This window comes from Chelonia mydas, chromosome 11 (assembly GCF_015237465.2).
Source record: "Chelonia mydas isolate rCheMyd1 chromosome 11, rCheMyd1.pri.v2, whole genome shotgun sequence".
NCBI lineage: Eukaryota > Metazoa > Chordata > Testudines > Cheloniidae > Chelonia > Chelonia mydas.
Window position 1 is genome coordinate 44,059,593 of NC_051251.2, and position 17,369 is coordinate 44,076,961.

At 38.0% G+C, this 17,369-nt stretch overlaps 1 protein-coding gene across 9 annotated transcripts in view; it reads left to right on the forward strand.

Moving 5' to 3' along the window:
• Positions 1–17,369, forward strand: part of RBM45 (RNA binding motif protein 45) — a 40,587-nt gene that overhangs the window by 12,396 nt on the left and 10,822 nt on the right. For 2 of the 9 annotated variants that reach the window (XM_037911849.2, XM_037911846.2), the window contains exons 7-10: positions 899–992; positions 1,389–1,555; positions 4,662–4,862; positions 9,758–10,007. In XM_037911849.2, coding sequence (XP_037767777.1) covers positions 899–992; positions 1,389–1,555; positions 4,662–4,854 — 454 coding nt within the window. In that variant the 3' untranslated portion in view covers positions 4,855–4,862; positions 9,758–10,007. Of the gene's footprint in view, positions 1–898; positions 993–1,388; positions 1,556–4,661; positions 6,437–6,559; positions 10,008–17,369 lie in introns of those variants that run through there. The other 7 variants (XM_037911850.2, XM_043524769.1, XR_006284674.1 and 4 more) reach the window with 6 other exon arrangements.

Below are 17,369 nucleotides of genomic sequence, written 5' to 3' on the forward strand. Positions count from 1 at the left end.
CTGCAGGGAACATAAATTCTGTGCATGTGCACTAGTGGTGCATAATTCCCCCAGGAGTAATTTCTTGCTCAGTTAAGTGATAGGGGAGCTATTTTTTGCTCAAATTCTTCTAGGAGACTTTCAGCCAAACCTGGGAGGGCAGTGATTTAATACTCTTGATATTTATAAGGTTAAAAAAAGTAGAATAAAAATTGTTTATGTATCATAAGGAGCAAGAAAACTAAACCCCCAAAATAAGCATAGCCCAGTATTTTTTCCTCTGCATGTCCTCTTTAAGAGAAAATACGTAACTTGCGTGTGTGGAAGTGCATATAGTTTGAGCCAGCAGGCCATACTGTAAAGCCATTCTAACGCTTCTGTTAATGCCTAATTCCAAGAGTTGCACAACTGTAAAATGTGAAGAGGTTTGCCTCATTCCAGCTTTGCAAAATATAAAAACTTGCTAGTCCAAGCAAAAAATTTAATTGTCTTACCTTCACTATCAAGATGGATAAGAAAATTATAGGGAAGAAATAATGTTTCCAGTAAACTAATTTTTACTTCTCTCAGGCAGCGTAAAGAGCTGAGCTTAACTCCATGAGCTGGGTGTGTATATTCTGTCTATTAAAGCAACAGTGATAACTGAAAGGCTGTGTTATCGGAAAAGAGTATAGAACATTGGGCTACAGGTATCTCAGTGTATTCTGGATTTAACAAGAGTACTGACATAAATTTGCAACAATTTACTTATTCCTGGATGTTCTCAGCACATATCAAGGAAGACTAAATAGATGTTTTCTTGATCGGTTCTTTCTCTGAAAATTTTGATTTTAAACAAATTGTCATGTTGATTTCTTAAGATTATAGTAATGTTACTTTTTGCTGTAAAGACAGAGTCTATGATTACTTTTGCTTGCAGCCACATCAGAAAAATGGCAACACAGCTGGTGACTTCACAAGTGTCATCAATGGTGTCACATAATAATCTAGTTGGTCAGCAATATACATCTTCTGTAAGTAACTACACTCTATACCTTTGTTGTTTCTCCTCAATTGTTGCAGAACCTTGAAATGTGCAATAAGCAGCTGTGTCCCATCTTTTTTCTCTTACCCTTCTGACTGCTTTAGGAGCTGATTTTGTTGGTTGGTTGTGTGGTGGGTTGACTTGTGCTTTTCTGTACTCTTTTTAAAGGTGATATGATCTTAACTGGATTTATTGCCCAGGGAAAATACTGTCAGGGAAGTAGTCAAGAAAAACACATAAGTTAATCATGTGGCTGTCAGAGAGCCCATATGTAATCCAGGATTTTAATGTCCTAAAACAGTAACAGAGTCCTAAATCAGATAAAATTGAATTTTTCACTTTATTTTCATGTTACCTTTTTCATTACATTTTATTTTTGTTTCAGCAGCCGTACAGTGGAAGTTCTAGCTCTCAGTTATCTCAGCCCCAAACAGATGCTGTACTTCCATCACGCAAAAAAAAAGTTCCTCCTGAGACTTCTGTGAAGGAAAGGCTTTTCATAGTGTTTTATCCTCATCCCTTACCTGTAAATGTGTTGGAGGATGTATTCTGGTAAGATACCATTTAGTGATTAAAATAACTTCAATAGTAGAATAAATTTTGAAAAATTTAGAATAAATGCTGAAGTCAAACCAGGTCACAATCATGAAAATCCAAAAAGACAGCCCACGGCAAATACAAGTGATCAACTGATAAATTAAACAGTAAAAAGTCACCAGGAGCAGATGGTATTCACCAAAGAATTCTTTGGGAACTTGTATATGAAATTGCAGAACTACTAACTGTGGTATGTAAGCTATCACTTAAGTCAGTTTCTGTACCAGATGACTTGAGGATAGTTAATGTAATGCCAGTTTTTAAAAAAAGACTCCAGAGGTGATCCTTGCAATTACAGTCTGGTAAACCTAACTTTAGTACCTCGCAAATTAGTTGAAACTATAGTAAAGAACAGTATTATCAGACACATAGATGAACAACATTTGTTGCAGAAAAGTCAACATGGCTTTTGTAAAGGGAAATCATGCCTCACCAATCCTTTTTAGAATTCTTTGAGGGGGTCAACAAACATGGACAAGGGTGATCCAGTTGATATAGTGTAAATTGGACTTTCAGAAAGTCTTTCACAAGGTCCTTCATGAAAAACTTTTAAGCAAAGTAAACAGTTGTGGGACAAGAGGGAAGGTCCTCTCATGGGTCAAAAACTGGTTAAAATACAGGAAACAAAGGGTCGAAAGAAATGATCACAGTGAAAAGCAGGGTCCCCCAGGGATCTGTAGTGAGGCCAGTACTGTTCAGCATATTCATAAATGATCTGTAAAAAGGAGTAAACAGGTGGCAAAGTTTGCAGATGATGCTAAATTACTCAAGATAGTTAAGTCCAAAGCTGGCATTGAAGAGTTACAAAGGGATCTCACAGAACTGGGTGATTGGGAAACAAAATGACAGATGAAATTCAATGTTGATAAATGCAATGTTGTGCACGTTGGAAAACATAATCCCAACTATACATACAAAATGATGGTGTCTAAATTAGCTGTTACCACTCAAGAAAGACATTTTGGAGTCCTTGTGGATAATTCTCTGAAAATATCTGCTCAATATGCAGTGGCAGTCAAAAAAAAAAAGTTAACAATGTTAAGAACCATTAGGAAAGGCATAATAAATATCATAATACCACTATATGTATCTATGAATACTGTGTGCTGTTCTCGTCACACCATCTCAAAAAAGATATTAGGATTTGAGAAGGTACAGAGAAGAGCAACAAAAAGGATATGGGATATTGAACAGCTTCCGTATGAGGAGAGGTTAAAAAGACTGAGACTTTTTTCCAAGCTGAAAAGAGGACTAAGAGGGGATACGATAGAGGCCTATAAAATCTTGAATGGTATGGAGAAAGTGAATAAGGAAGTGTTTTTTACTGCTTCACATAACACAAGAACCAGGGTCACCCAATGTAATTAGTAAGCAGCAGCTTTAAAACAAAAGGAAGTACTTCACACAACACACAGTCAAGCTGTGGAACTTGTTGCCAGGGCCGTTGTGAAGGCCAAAACTCTTTTTTTGAACCCCATTATAACTAGATAAGTTCATGGAGGATAGGTCCATCAATGACTATTAGCCAGGATGGTCAGGGATGCAACCCCATCCTCTTAGTGTCATTAGCCTCTGATTGCCAGATGCTGAGACTGGATGACGTGGGATGGCTATCTTGATGATTGCCCTGTTCTGTTAATTCCCTCTGAAGCATCTGGCATTGGCCACTGTTGGAATACAGGTGGCAAAGTTTGCAGATGATACAAAATTACTCAGGATAGTTAAGTCCATTAGTCTGACTCACTATGGACGTTCTTATGTTCAATAAATTATGGTCCGTTTCCAAACAAATGTCAATACTGTGCTGCCAGTTATTAAACCTGATGTGCAGATAACCCTGAAATCAAGTTATAAATTTCATACACTTTATTTGCAGAAAACTTTAGTACTTCATGCTCTTATGGTACCACATATCTATTTCAACTTGAAATTTTAACTGATTATTAATTGAGAGATTGTGGGAAACCTGCATAACAATGTAGATTCAGGAAGTTGCTTCTGGTATAATTAAAACCTGACCTGAAGTAATGTAATCTTATTTGTGCTACTGGTCTGCCTCCAAAAGTCATTTGAGGGTACCCAACATATTAGTATCAAAGACTTGGGAGACAATTTTTGCCCATTTCACCTTTTTAAAACTTGTTTTAGAGTTGCTCTGCCAACTTTGTTGGATTATTTTGTGTGTATTAAGGGACATGGCAACATTCCCCCATTCTAATATCTGCCAGCTCTATTGGCGTAACTGAGGGACAGCTCTTTTTAAAAGTCAAACCACTTTTAAAAACAGACAAACAGAAAAGCCTAGTGCCAGTTTGTGTAGAATTTGAAACATACCTACCTGGGCTGCTGGACTATCTTAGTCAGAGTCTGAAGGGAAAGGAAACTATTCTTCATGGTCTTTGCATCCTATATTACAACCTAACAAAGAGTATATTACATACAAGTGCATTTTGTCTTTTCTCTCTCTGCCTCAACCCGTGCCTTGGAGCCTGCAGGTGACTTGGGAAAGTAGGACTTTCTATGATAAGTTTTTAATATTTATTTTTAAGGCATTTTACTGAGGTCTTCTCAAATGTAAATCACAAGTGAACAAATATAGTCCACTCATGTAGGACATAAGTAAACTAGCCCACGGGCCTCCTTTCTGAAGTTGTCAGAAGGACCACCGTGTAACAAGTGTCACTTCCACACCACCTATAGTGATCATGATGTCGATCAGGGTTACTTTTTTTTTTTCTTTTCTTTTTTTTTTAAATGTGGGTAAAGCACTGATACGGTGTGATTTTTATTGTGGGAGCGCTTAGAGAATGTGGCCTAACAATTATTTCCTATTTCTTGCAGCATCTGCCAGGACTATTAAAAGGGAGGAAAAGTACAGATTGGGGAAGGGCAGCACAAAATCAGATATCACGTGTACAAGAATAAAACTTACTGTCATTGTCAAATTATCTTGCAGAAGATATTGTATTGATAGGCTGTAGTGCTGCAGCTGCATTTACAAATTGTAAATATTATGGAACTTGTATTTCAGGCCTATTTTTTATTTTTTTATTTTTTTTAGTCGGTTTGGACATCTTATAGAAGTTTACCTTGTGACAGGAAAAAATGTGGGCTATGCTAAGTTTGCAGACAGAACAAGTGCTAGCGATGCCATAACTTCATTACATGGCAAGATTGTGAATGGTGTCCGGCTTAAAGTAATGTTGGCAGATTCACCTGCAGAAGAATCTAACAAACGTCAAAGAACTTACTGACTCAATGGGTAAGTACTTTGTCTGGATGTAAACTAAAATTCAACTAGTTTAAATGGTGGGTCCTCTGTTGTTTTTTGGTAACAATATTTCAATTATAACCTCAGTTTTTAAGAAATTTATAATTATCTTTAAAAACTTGCTTCATGATAAATTTGGAATGTAAGATCACTGCCCAAAAGCATATTTTTAACTTTTAGTAGGTATTTTTTTAAATGAAACTTATTTTAAGTTTATTTTTAAAATATACAGTTAAACATAAACCAGTTGATCAATATCAGTTTGGACAACCATATGAAAATGATTAACTTATGTACTTATAATGTATCAATGCTGAACATTTTAAAGAGGGGAAAATATAGAAAAATAAAGGATATGATTGAGATCAGTCTCTGTATCATTCTTTCACTAAAGAACACCACCTGTCACAATGGTGGTAGGTAAGGACAAAGATCTGAGGTCTGAGAAAAGAGAAGAAATAGAGGAAAGAAGTGGTAAGTAAAGTGGATCTTAGAAGGAGAAGGAAGGAAGCCAAGTGAGAACCCAAAGGTGTCTGGGCCATCTAGGGGAAATCCATAGTGTAAATGTGTCTTATAGTAGTTCCCAGAAAAGGGAGAATGAAAGAAACTTTTTAAAAGCACCTAATTGACTTAGGGCACAAGTCCTATTGAAAATTGATGGATCTTGTGCTCCAAAATCATTTAGGTATTTTTTTGAAAATCCTACCGAGTAGGTCTAGGTTATTTCTCCTGGTAAGGAGTGGAAAGGAATTTCTCCATATGTGCATCTGTGAAAACCAAAATTGTGTGTGTTCCACTATCATTTGGTGAGATATAGATAAGATAAAGACTATGAAGGCTCTTCCTACCTTCGGGGGAGGTGGGGAGGGATGGGTTATCATCAGTAAGACCATGGAAGTAAAGTTTAGCTGTGGGATAATGGGCATCTGAGTGCTCCTGCAGTGTACATAAAATGGTAATTCCATTTAGGAAAGATCTTCTGCAAGACCAAAGAATGAGACTGGAAAACAGGTGATGAGTTGCACATTGTGAGAGGTCTGTCACTCTAGATTCTGTAGCACATCAGCGAGAATACTTTTTAAAATTATGAATTCCTATTATGAATTAAGGAAAGGTAAAACAATGAGGTGCTAATTCATTTTCATACTTAATTGCACATCAAATTGTCAAATTACTATGCCACTTATATCTGGAGTTGAAGGAGTGGAGTGTGATAGCTAGTATTCGACTGTAGCTAATACACGCTGGCAAAGTGCCAGTGATCATTGGTGTTCAATTTGCATGTCTCAGGTAGGGAGGTAAGTATTGGGTGCCTCTGAATAAGGGCTTAATAGGGATCTGGGGTTGCTTGGAGTTAAAACAAGGCAAGGGTATAATAAATCTACTTTACTTAAGTCTAATGGTTTTACACTGTGACTATTAGCGGTTATTACTGAAGCTTTTTATTCCATTCCTCAGGCAGAGATTGCTCCATAAAGAGGAGTTTGGGGCTTAAAACCATCCGTCTTTCAGGAAAGATCCTTTTTGATGGAGCTTGGCAGAGCTAAGAATGGTATAGTCTAAGGGTATGTCTTCACTACCTGCCAGATTGGCGAGTAGTGATCAATCTATTGGGGATCGATTTATCGCGTCTCATCTAGACACGATAAATCGATCCCCGAATTGATGCCTGTACTCCACCTCGGCAGGAGGAGTAAGCGGAGTCGACGGGGGAGCCGCCGCACTCGACTCGCCGCCGTGAGGGCGGCCAGGTAAGTCGAACTAAGATACTTCGACTTCAGCTACGTGAATAGCATAGCTGAAGTTGTGTATCTTAGTTCGAAATTACCCCCTAGTGTAGCCTAGGCCTTAGTGTCACAGGTGAGGTCAGGGTCCTGTCGTTAACCAAAGAGTGCTATGCATCTTTTTGGTCAGGATTCCCCTCCATGTACAATAAGTAGTACTGTTGAAGATCCAGTTGGTGTAGTCCTCCTTCCATTTTGTGAAGATCTTTTAAGGACTCCAAGAGAGAATCTTTAGGGTTTTCAAGTGAAGTGAACTTAAAATATAAGAGTTGTGCTGAGCTAAGCTAATGGTGTCTAGGAGCAGCAGCATTCATTTCAGGGGTCCGGTTCTGGCTGTGCAGGACAACATTTTTTCCTGTGACTTTATCTAGTGAGTATGTTGGATATGCTTGCTGCCTCTTATTTTTGGGGTGTAAATTTTGTTCAGATCTGGAATGAGAGAGAGAACCAAAATAACTGTAGAGTCAGAGCAAGGTTTTTGGAGGCAATGGGCAAAGATACACTCCAGTGCCGCTTAGGAGCGGAACGGCCTTTTATTTCAGTTTGCTTCCTAAAAAGTTTTCATATGTTCTCTGAAGGAAATCTACATTTCATAAACCATGTGTAGTTGGGGTGCACGATGTTGAGGAGAGTATTGAGCCTAGGCTTTCTAATGCTGTCCTTCCACTTCAAAGCATAAAATTAAAACCTTTCCTCCACTACAGAGGAATCTGATAAATATTCATAATAATCAAGAATGGCCAGTAATGTTAATGTAGACTATACAGTGCAGTAGCAAGTCTGCTATTAATATAGCATGAAACATATGAGAGATAAGGACAAACTAGTTTTTGAAAGCCTGACTGCACTGTAGATGCTCCACTTAAGTTTCGCAATGGCCTTTTAAAATTAACAACAGTTTGTTTTTTTTAATCTGATTTTGGAATATATTTTTGTCTCAAAATGTGGTTATAGTAAGTGGCTAAACAGCATTGTGAAGTTCCATGTTTCTCTGCTGATTCCATGTCAAAGATTGCTCAGTTCGTAAACAAAAAGATATTTTGTTCAAACTTCTAGCGCTGCAAACTCATCATGGAGATCTGAGCCATTTCTTACGCATGTAAAATATTACAAGCAAAGTTGGAGTTGCACAGATGTAAAAGAGCATAATGTGGTGACAAGGACAAAAAGGAACCAAGTGCAGTTCTTACAACAGAAAAAGTTGAAACTAACCAGCGAGCTAAAAAGCAGTTTTGTTTAACTGTGGTCTTCCTCGCGTCATTCCCCATTTTTCCCTTTTCTTTTCCTTCTCCCACAGTAAATCTGAAAAGCAGCCCTGCTGCATCTCCAGCAGGATGCAGCACACAAAAATGGTGTCTCCCGTTTTGAGCTGCTGCTGTAGGAATGCTAGCACTGGTGCGTCAAAAGGAACGACCTTTCAGTAGTATTGTGGCACACTGAAAGCACGTTTTGTAAAACGTAACATTTTACTCCTACCGGTGACCAAATGTAGACAGGCTTTGCTTTTTTTTCCCCACAATGTATGCACGATTATGACTTCTGTCCCTATGGTTAAATTATCTTTCTAAATTGTGGTTTACTAATCCGTAACTTCTTAGATCTTTTTTATCTAGGGTAATTTATTCCAGAGGTCTAAGGATTAAATGTTCTAATACATTAAATATGGTCACTGTTTTTCCCTCTCCCCCCCGCCCAGAAATTAGTTGTTTGTTTTCTTAAAACAGGAGATATAAAACATTTAAACTGATATGCCTCTCGCATTGCATTTCCAGTGTTCTGTAACTCTAGCTTCTAATACTTTGTTTTTGAGCAGCAGCTATAGATTTTCCTAAAATGTTGAACTTCTGGCATGCAGGTTTAGGAATCTGGCTAAAATAGGCATCCAAGGTACAACTTGATTGTTTCTTTCGCAGTTTGTGTAATAGTGTAAAACTTTTTTTATTAAAAAAGATATATGGATGTATATTGAAAATTTTTTTTGGTTTGTTTAACTTTGGTTAGCACACTAGCATAGATGTTATAAGAAGATGCTGCATATCTGTGCAAGTGCCTGTTCTTTTTAAAAGAAATTTCCAATTTTGCAAAAGTAATGGTATTGTTTATATATCTCCACTGAAGAACTGAGACGGTTGTCTTTCGATAAGGACTGCCATTTTAATTATTTTTCCCATTAGAAAACATTGGAAAAAGGTTGAACTCTGAAACTTTCCATGAACTTTGAAATGGATTGAATTCCAATGCTTTAAAATAGAAAGATGTTTCTTTTTCTTACTTTGCATCATGAAATTATCAAGATAATGGCTTATTGTGTAATTGATCCCTCTTATGAGTGATTTATACCTTTTGTAATTAATGTTTAGCGTATCTTTTAGATGATGGTGAAGTTTTCCTTTGAGTGGCTGTACGTTGACCTTTGTAGGGAAAGATTGGAGTTAACTTTAGCATAATTTTGCACACAAAAAATAAATAGGAGTGCCATTAACTATTTTTCCATAGGGCAACTGAGCAGGAGGGTTAAAACAGATATTACAGGGGTTACAAAAACATGGTGGAATAGCACTCATGACTGGAATATAGCTATTGAATGGTATGTACTGTTTAGGAGCGATTGGAATAAAGGTAAAAGTGGTGCGGTAGTGTTGTACATCAATGAAACAGTAAACTAAAGAAATACGAAGTGATAGTATGGACAAAACAGAGCTTGTTTTGGGTCCAAATCACTTTGGGGAAGAATTGTATTGGGATTGTGTTAGGGGTCTGCTATAGACCCCCAGGGTCAGATTCCTGGGGTCTTACAGTATAAGCAATCAAATATGTTCAAAAATAGAGAGGCACATTATTAAAGAACTAGAACATAATTTCATTCACAAGATAATACACAATATGTTTCAGAAAAAATGCTTGCTTTCACACAGAATTTGTTAGAGAACCAGGGAATCCTACATAGAGTATTAGCTTCTCTAAATATTTTAATTATAGACTTGCTTTTATGTGTGGGTTGGAGTGCCATTATAAGAAATACCTTTATTATAATGTGTATTTTTAAATAAATATAGGTATTTTATCTTTGACACTATCTTCATTCTTGTATTCTTTCTACAGCGCAGAGACTAAATAATGACATGACCCTCAGCTGACTGACTGAAAACATGACTAGACATGGTTCCTGTGGACAGTGACAGCTTTTTGTACTGTTAGTTGATGTTTGTGGAAAAAAACACTTTATTTTTAAAAAACCCAAAATACAGAATGTAGTTTAAATCCACAATTAGCCAACGTTTTTAATTGTAAACTGATAGTTGTTGTAGCAGTCTGTCATTCTGTATTAGAGAAATAAATTTTTTTGTTTAAATCATGCCTCTAACATGAACACTTTAAAGATGGGGGGAAAAATAAAGGAGGCAACATTAATGGTTTCAGTGGTTAATTGCTAGTGCCTCAGACTGTACATACTGAAGAGTAATTGAAAATGCAGACATTAACACACTCAAATTAGGATGAGAACTAAAAATGGGGGTGGGGGGGGGGTTGTTTTTTTTAAATGGTGCAGAATATTTCAAAGATTGCTACCAGTTTCTGTCAAGATTGAGCCTGGTCCAGACAGCCTCAGGTTCAGGAAAGCTTTGCACTTGAGGGAGGAGACTTAAGTACTTGCTTGAGTGCTTTCCTTTGTTAGGGCCAAAAGTATGAAATGCCAATTTATTGTTGTCTAGTGTTCAGGGCACTAGACTGGGAGTCAGATGTGGGTAATTGAAACTTATCCATTGCCCATTTTAGAACTGCTAGCTGTGATCATTAATATCATAGTTTTTTTTTTTTAAGTGCATTATTTAACTATGAAATATATACCATCTGAACAACTGTAGTCACTCCTTTTTCAAAGAACTATAATGGTTTATTAAGCAACCCACTATTCCAGTTGGGGCTGCTGCTGAAATATTGAGTAAAGATAGCTCAAATAAGTATTTGTACATGTATCTACATGTGACGACTTTCATACACATCCAATGGTAATATTTGTTAAAGGACCCATGTGAACAAAAAAGTAAAAGCATGGCTCACTAGGCTAGTGCACTGGTCTGTCACCGCTAGAGCAGTTCAGATTTTGGGTCACATAGAGGAAAATTCTGCTTTGTTTCCCTGTGTGTGCATATAGAATAACGTTCTGGACTGGATTCGGTGGGAGAGTTCCATATTTGGATATGAGTGCATTAGCTGACCTTTGTGTGAAGAAGTTTTGGCAGCACCTAGATGCACTAAATCAGGCTCAAGCACTGTTGTTTGCTTCTTTTTTTCCAGATCACTTAGTTCACTTGAACATTTTTGTTTAAAAATAAATGATTAGAGAGAGATGGGTCACATTACTGATCAGAAACAGCTGAACGTGAAACTCCTTCTGTAATGCATCCTATTCAGTTAAGAATAGCTACTGGCCTATACACATCAAGGCAAAGATAGACCTGTGGTGGTTTTGTGCCCCAAAATTTTAATTGAAAGCATGCTTGCTCACCTTATACTACTGCCTTTAAGCAGCAGTACTTAATTTCCCAGTAGGCAGTGCTTAAAAAATGCCACTCGGCTTTTTTAAAATGCAGCGTTAGAAGCTTGGGTAGTCCTCCATTAATTGATTGTTTAAAAATAATTCAGATTGATGTAATTAGAGTTAATATTTCAGTGCAGTCTGTTTTAATACTTACTTTTCAATATTTTCCTATGCAGCAAGTATTTTAACACACTGAATCTGAGTCCACTTCTACAATGAAATGTGAGTGTAATATTATATGATGAATGCAGACCATGTGAATTTGGTCTCTACAGCATGCTGGATATAAGCACACCAGAACAACTCAGTCTCTAAAAAGAAAATCAGTAAAAAGCAATATTATGTTAATTGTATAAAAAGGCAATAAGAGAGCATAAGGTTTAGGGTTGGTTCAGAGATGCAAGTTCTTCCTCTTTTTTTATTTAATTTTTATTGGCAGATGTGTGTAAATATATTAAACTCAGAAAACTATCTTAAAGGGCCCTGTGGGAAAAATAATATGTAATCATGAAATTACTGTATCATAATGCAAACACAAAAGGTGGCTCAATTAAGGTTGCACTAGTAACATTTCCTAATTTTTGAGTGTTTGACTCTGCAACCTTCATATTCTTTTAATGTAGCTTTTAGTGTGTAACTAGGTTTTTAAGAAAGCAAACTGAGAAAAGAAATTACATCATATCAACGCCACATAGTTTTATCAAAAGGGTCAGTATCTTTCTTTAAAAAAAAAAAAAAAAGCTGTCACATATCTCTGCCGCTTGAGCTAATGAGGTAACTGTCTCCCACACCTCCTAGTCCCCATCTCTCCTTCTAGTCCCAAAGAAGTTCTCCCTGCAACATTCAGTCCCAGTCTCACCCGACTTCTTGTCCCAATCTACCCTTCCCCTCCTCCCCACTCCAGTTTTTGTCTCCCTCTGCATTCAAATCAGACAGCTTCCTTCACACAGGTTGGGTGCCAGTGGGGAGAGGGGGAGGGGGGGAATTGATAGCACAGAGATGCTTCCTGCTCTGTTCCAGTTCCTGTCCTGGAGCAGCTTTTCTAGGGAAATCCTATAGCCCAGGGCTGGAGCATGCTCAGTCACTCTCTGGGGATGGTTTCAGGGATGGCGTATGTGCAGTCTGGTCACAGATAGGAGCTGAGAGGGGATGGAGCATGCTGCTCGATTTTAACTGCTAAAATCAAAAGTCTACTAAGCATGTGAAAACTGATTTTTCAGAGGTTTATAACCTGGTCAAATTTGGGTGAATTTTCATGGGGAGGATAAAAGGCTTTGGCTAAATTTCAAGTCCCTGTTCCAAAGCATAGTGGCTCTAGTCTAGAGCATTTCAAAGAAACAGTCACCAGAATTTTTTTAAATCGGCAAAACAATGTATTTTTCCCAAGCCTTTTTCTCGAAAACAGCTGAACCATTTTGACTAAAGTTTTCCCAGGGGGCAAGCTGATCCATCTCCTGCAGATTACCTGACACGCACAATTTCAACCCAAATGGTTAAAGCTTTGCAGAGTTATAGACAGCTGAAAACAGGATCTTATAATGGGAAGTGTGTTGGACAATTTGAATAGACCTGCCTATTATATAGTATACAGACACAATTATTTATTGTAAGGAATTGGGAATGGATATCTACTCGATATTTTTGTCTAAATATTAACATTGCAGCAGTGAAAGATGTGAGAGAGAAAAACCCATCAGTTGCTGTAGGGTTTTTTGATGTTGATAAGGTTAGTGCACAAACTATGGGCCAATCCTGCAATCCCTAAATCCTTTGCTCGTTTATGCTGGTCAGACTACTTGTGTTAGTCTGACGCTACAAACCCATATTCTATTACCTGAACAGCACAAATCAGAGCATCAACTTGTGCTGAAATCTCTGAAGTGACATTACATTTGGGTAAAATAAGACTAAGCAAAATGAAGATTGTGATTAATGTTAACTTTAATGAGGAGTGTCTCAGCAGGAGCACAGGCCACTGCCTGGTCTGCTTCAAATACTATTCAGTAGTTCACAAAGCACACAAGCTTCAGAGATCAGACGGACTGTCAGAATCACAGGTGAGCAGTACTACTTGAAGAAAATAGTCCAGTAGCATTAACTGAGCTATGGTACCCTAAATTATTGAAGCCCTTCCCTTCAACTGTGTGTAATACAGAGGAGCTAAAGAACAGGAATCAAGTTAGAAAGCAGGCCTGATTTCCAGAGAGGGGAGGAGCTGTACCATGATATGCAGCCCTCCCTCCAGCAAGAGCCCCTCCCTGCTAGAATGATGCTCTTTTTTGTGGGGGTACATAAGGAGTATCAGATCTTAGAGGGTAGAGAAAGAGCAACAGCACTGGCATATTCTCCCACCAACCCAGCAAATATCCAGGAGAAAGTTAAGCAAGAAACATTAACTCATTGTCTTCAGCCTTGTGTTGCAGGAAATGATGATGTTTAAGCAGGTGGCATTCTTCTTTCAGTCAGCATTGAATCAATATCTCAAACACCTCTGGCAGATATTGAATTGTGTAACATACTGTCCTTCAGATGAGAAATAAAACCAACTAAATGATGAACTCATTAAGATTCCCCTGGCACCTATTGCAATATTTATGGGTAAAAGTCATCTTCTCCTTCCAGATCCCTCATTTGGATAACTACATTCTGCCTAAAGTCAAATGGATATGATACTCTTCACTTACCCCTCTGAACTGTTGTGTAGCATTACTGTCATATTCCTCTCCATACGTGGTTTGTCTTCACTGGTGGTTCAAGTCTGTATGTGTCCACATGCAGGTGGGTCCCCAGAGAGAATGTAAGAATGTTGGGATCCTGAATTGGAAGTTGCTATGTGATTTGATATTGCATTATCCACTTTTAATTATCAAAGTTGGCAGATTCTTCAGGTCAAATAACTTTAGATTTTTTTTCCTTTTTACCTTTCTATTATATCAAAACAAAAATTTAATACAGGAAGTTTGTTGATGTACATCATAAAAATAGATAGGACATGCAATGAGGTGGAGTTAATGTTGAGAGACTGTTTACATTTCTTGAATTTCCTATATTTTGCATGTTGTAGTTCTTAACCATAACATTGCATTAATGCTAGCTACTAAATTTACTATATTTGTATGTAAGGGACCTGATTTTCAGAGGTGCGGAGCAGCCACAACTCCCTTTGACTAAGTGGGGTAGTGGGTGTTCAGCTTCTTTTGAAATACAGGCAATACCGATACTATAAATTAAAATGTTAAATAGAAAGCAAAAAGTTATCAATTTATTGAGCCATATTTGCTTGACAGGCAGAACAGTCTTCTGTTTATCAAACAGGAAGGATTTAACCTGATGGAAACCTCATATTCCACAATTCTCCTTTCTGCTACATCCTATTTGGAATGCAAAGAATTCTTCATATAGTGTCACTGGCTGAATCTGATGTACATTTCACTGTTTCCATATCTTAGTCTCAGGCAAACAAAATCCTGAGGGCAGACTAGGGGATGGGAACCTATTTTATGAGAAAAGAGACCTTTCTAAATATTAAAACGCTAGTTGAAATGGTTCTCTAACATTGAGATTGGCCTCTCTGGGGAGGCTGAGGAAGTTGAAGTTGAAAATTGAAGATAACATTCTTTTACAGAATGTTTTTCACTTAGAAAAGCAGTGAATTCTGATGAATGCTGAATATGTAATTGATAGTGTTGCTTTTTAATAGCCCCAGAAATAAAAGAACAATTAACAATTTACTCTTGTTCAAATGTTGTGAAGTATTTTTCAAAATGTATAATTTAAAATATAAATTGAAAGGAAAATTTCTCCCCATACACAAAGGACTGAATAATATTTTGTACCTTGGGGATGAGATGTTAATATGGAACTTCACAACTCTCACTCTGATTAAAGAGAAATCCACTACACTGTACAAGGAATGCTTTTAGGCCTAATTCTACAAGGTGTCTTAAATAAGCATGTTTGGAAGGTTACCAACTGTCATAAATATAAAGGGAAGGGTAAACACCTTTAAATCCCTCCTAGCCAGAGGAAAAACCCTTTCACCTGTAAAGGGTTAAGAAGCTAAGATAACCGCACTGGCACCTGACCAAAATGACCAATGAGGAGACAAGATACTTTCAAAGCTGGAGGGGTGGGGGGATGGGAAACAAAGGCTTCCCTCTGTCTGTGTGTTGCTTTTGCCGGGACCAGAGCAGGAATGCAGGTCAGAACCCCTGTAAAGAGTTAATAAGCAATCTAGTTAGATATGCGTTAGATTCTGTTTTGTTTAAGTGGCTGATAAAATAAGTTGTGCTGAATGGAATGTATATTCCTGTTTTTGTGTCTTTTTGTAACGTAAGGTTTTGCCTAGAGGGATTCTCTATGTTTTGAATCTGATTACCCTGTAAGGTATTTACCATCCTGATTTTACAGAGGTGATTCTTTTACTTTTTCTTCAATTAAAATTCTTCTTTTAAGAACCTGATTCCTCTTTCATTGTTCTTAAGATCCAAGGGTTTGGGTCTGTGTTCACCTACGGAAATTGGTGAGGATTTTTATCAAGCCTTCCCCAGGAGGAGGGGGGTGTAAGGGCTTGGGGGGATTTTGGAGGGAAAGACGTTTCCAAGTGGGCTCTTTCCCTGTTATTTTTGTTAGACGCTTGGTGGTGGCAGCAATAAGGTCCAGGGAGAAAAGGTAAAGTAGTTTGTACCTTGGGGAAGTTTTAACCTAAGCTGGTAAAAGTAAGCTTAGGGGATTTTTCATGCAAATCTCCACATCTGTACCCTAGAGTTCAGAGTGGGGAAGGAACCTTGACATGGTGGCAGAGTGGTGGGATTAACTTGAAATCATTTTGAGATCAATTTGAGATTTTTTGAACCAGAAGCACAGATTTTAAAAAAGGAAAAAAATTTTTCCTTTGGTCTGCTGGAAAGCAGGCTTTAAGCTGATAGCAGTTAGAGGTTTTTTTGTGTCTGCTTGAGGGCCAGAGCAGAGACAAAAGGGAATTGTCTTTTGTGAGCTGGAGTTTTCTCTACCTAAAGGCAGGGTAGTTAACCTCCTGCAGGGAAATTCACAAGTCTTCACTGACCTGAAGAGGTGGTTGTTTTTTTTACCTAAGAGCAACTAGAGGGTTTTTCTGAGGTGTTTTTGCCTGAAGACAAAGGTGTTAGTTGTTTTTTTTAAAGGATTTTTCTGTAGGCTGACAATCACTATCACAGAACATAGGTATCCGGTTACAGCACAACCTATTTTCTTTTTTTTTGACAAGCCACTTTTTTGTTTGTTTTATTTCTAACTCTTGGGTGTAAAGTTAGTTAAAAACAGAGAGGCAAACATGACAGAGCCCAAAGCAGAAACAGCCAAAGAGGCTGCCCACAGGAGAGAACTGGAGGCAGCGAAAGAGGCAGAAAAAAACCAAGAGGCTGCCTACAAGAGAGCTATAGAGGCAGAAAAAAACCCAAGAGGCTGCCCACAGGAGAGCTATGGAGGCAAAGGAAAAAGAAATGGAGAAGAAGGAAAAAGAGAGGAAGCATGAACTGGAATTGGAGAAGGTAAGGGCTGAGTGGAATCTACTCGATAACCCTAGCCATCCTTCCCCAACAATCCACAAATGGGAGCGACTATGTCCACAGTATGATGAATCCAGTGATATTGCTGAATATTTTCTCACCTTTGAGGGACTGTGCACGCTCCATAAAATTCCTGAAGCTCACAAGATGACCACATTGGTCGCAAAATTGACTGGAAGAACTCTGGACATATTCAATAAGATGCCTATTGATGAGGCTTCTGACTATAATCAGTTCAAGGATTTGGTTTTAAAGCAATTTCAAATTACATCTGAAACGTACAGAGTAAAATTTCAAACCCTTAAGAGAGGCCCTGGACTAAGTAATGTGGCTTATCTAAACCAGATGAAGGATCTGTTAGATAAATGGGTCCAAGGAAGTGGTGTCACTAGCTTTGATGGAATGTGTGATTTGATAGCTCAGGAGCAATTCCTGAATATGTCCAAGGAGGAAATAACAGTGTTTATGGGATAAGGAAATGGACTCAGCAGAAAGTCTTGCTTCTTATGCTGATCGATATGAGCAGTCCCAGACAGCCAGAGAAGCGGGGCAAGCTGGAACAAAACGGGTGGAGGGAGGAGAGAGGAACAACCCTGGTCACAGTTGGAGCGGACCAGAAGGACAC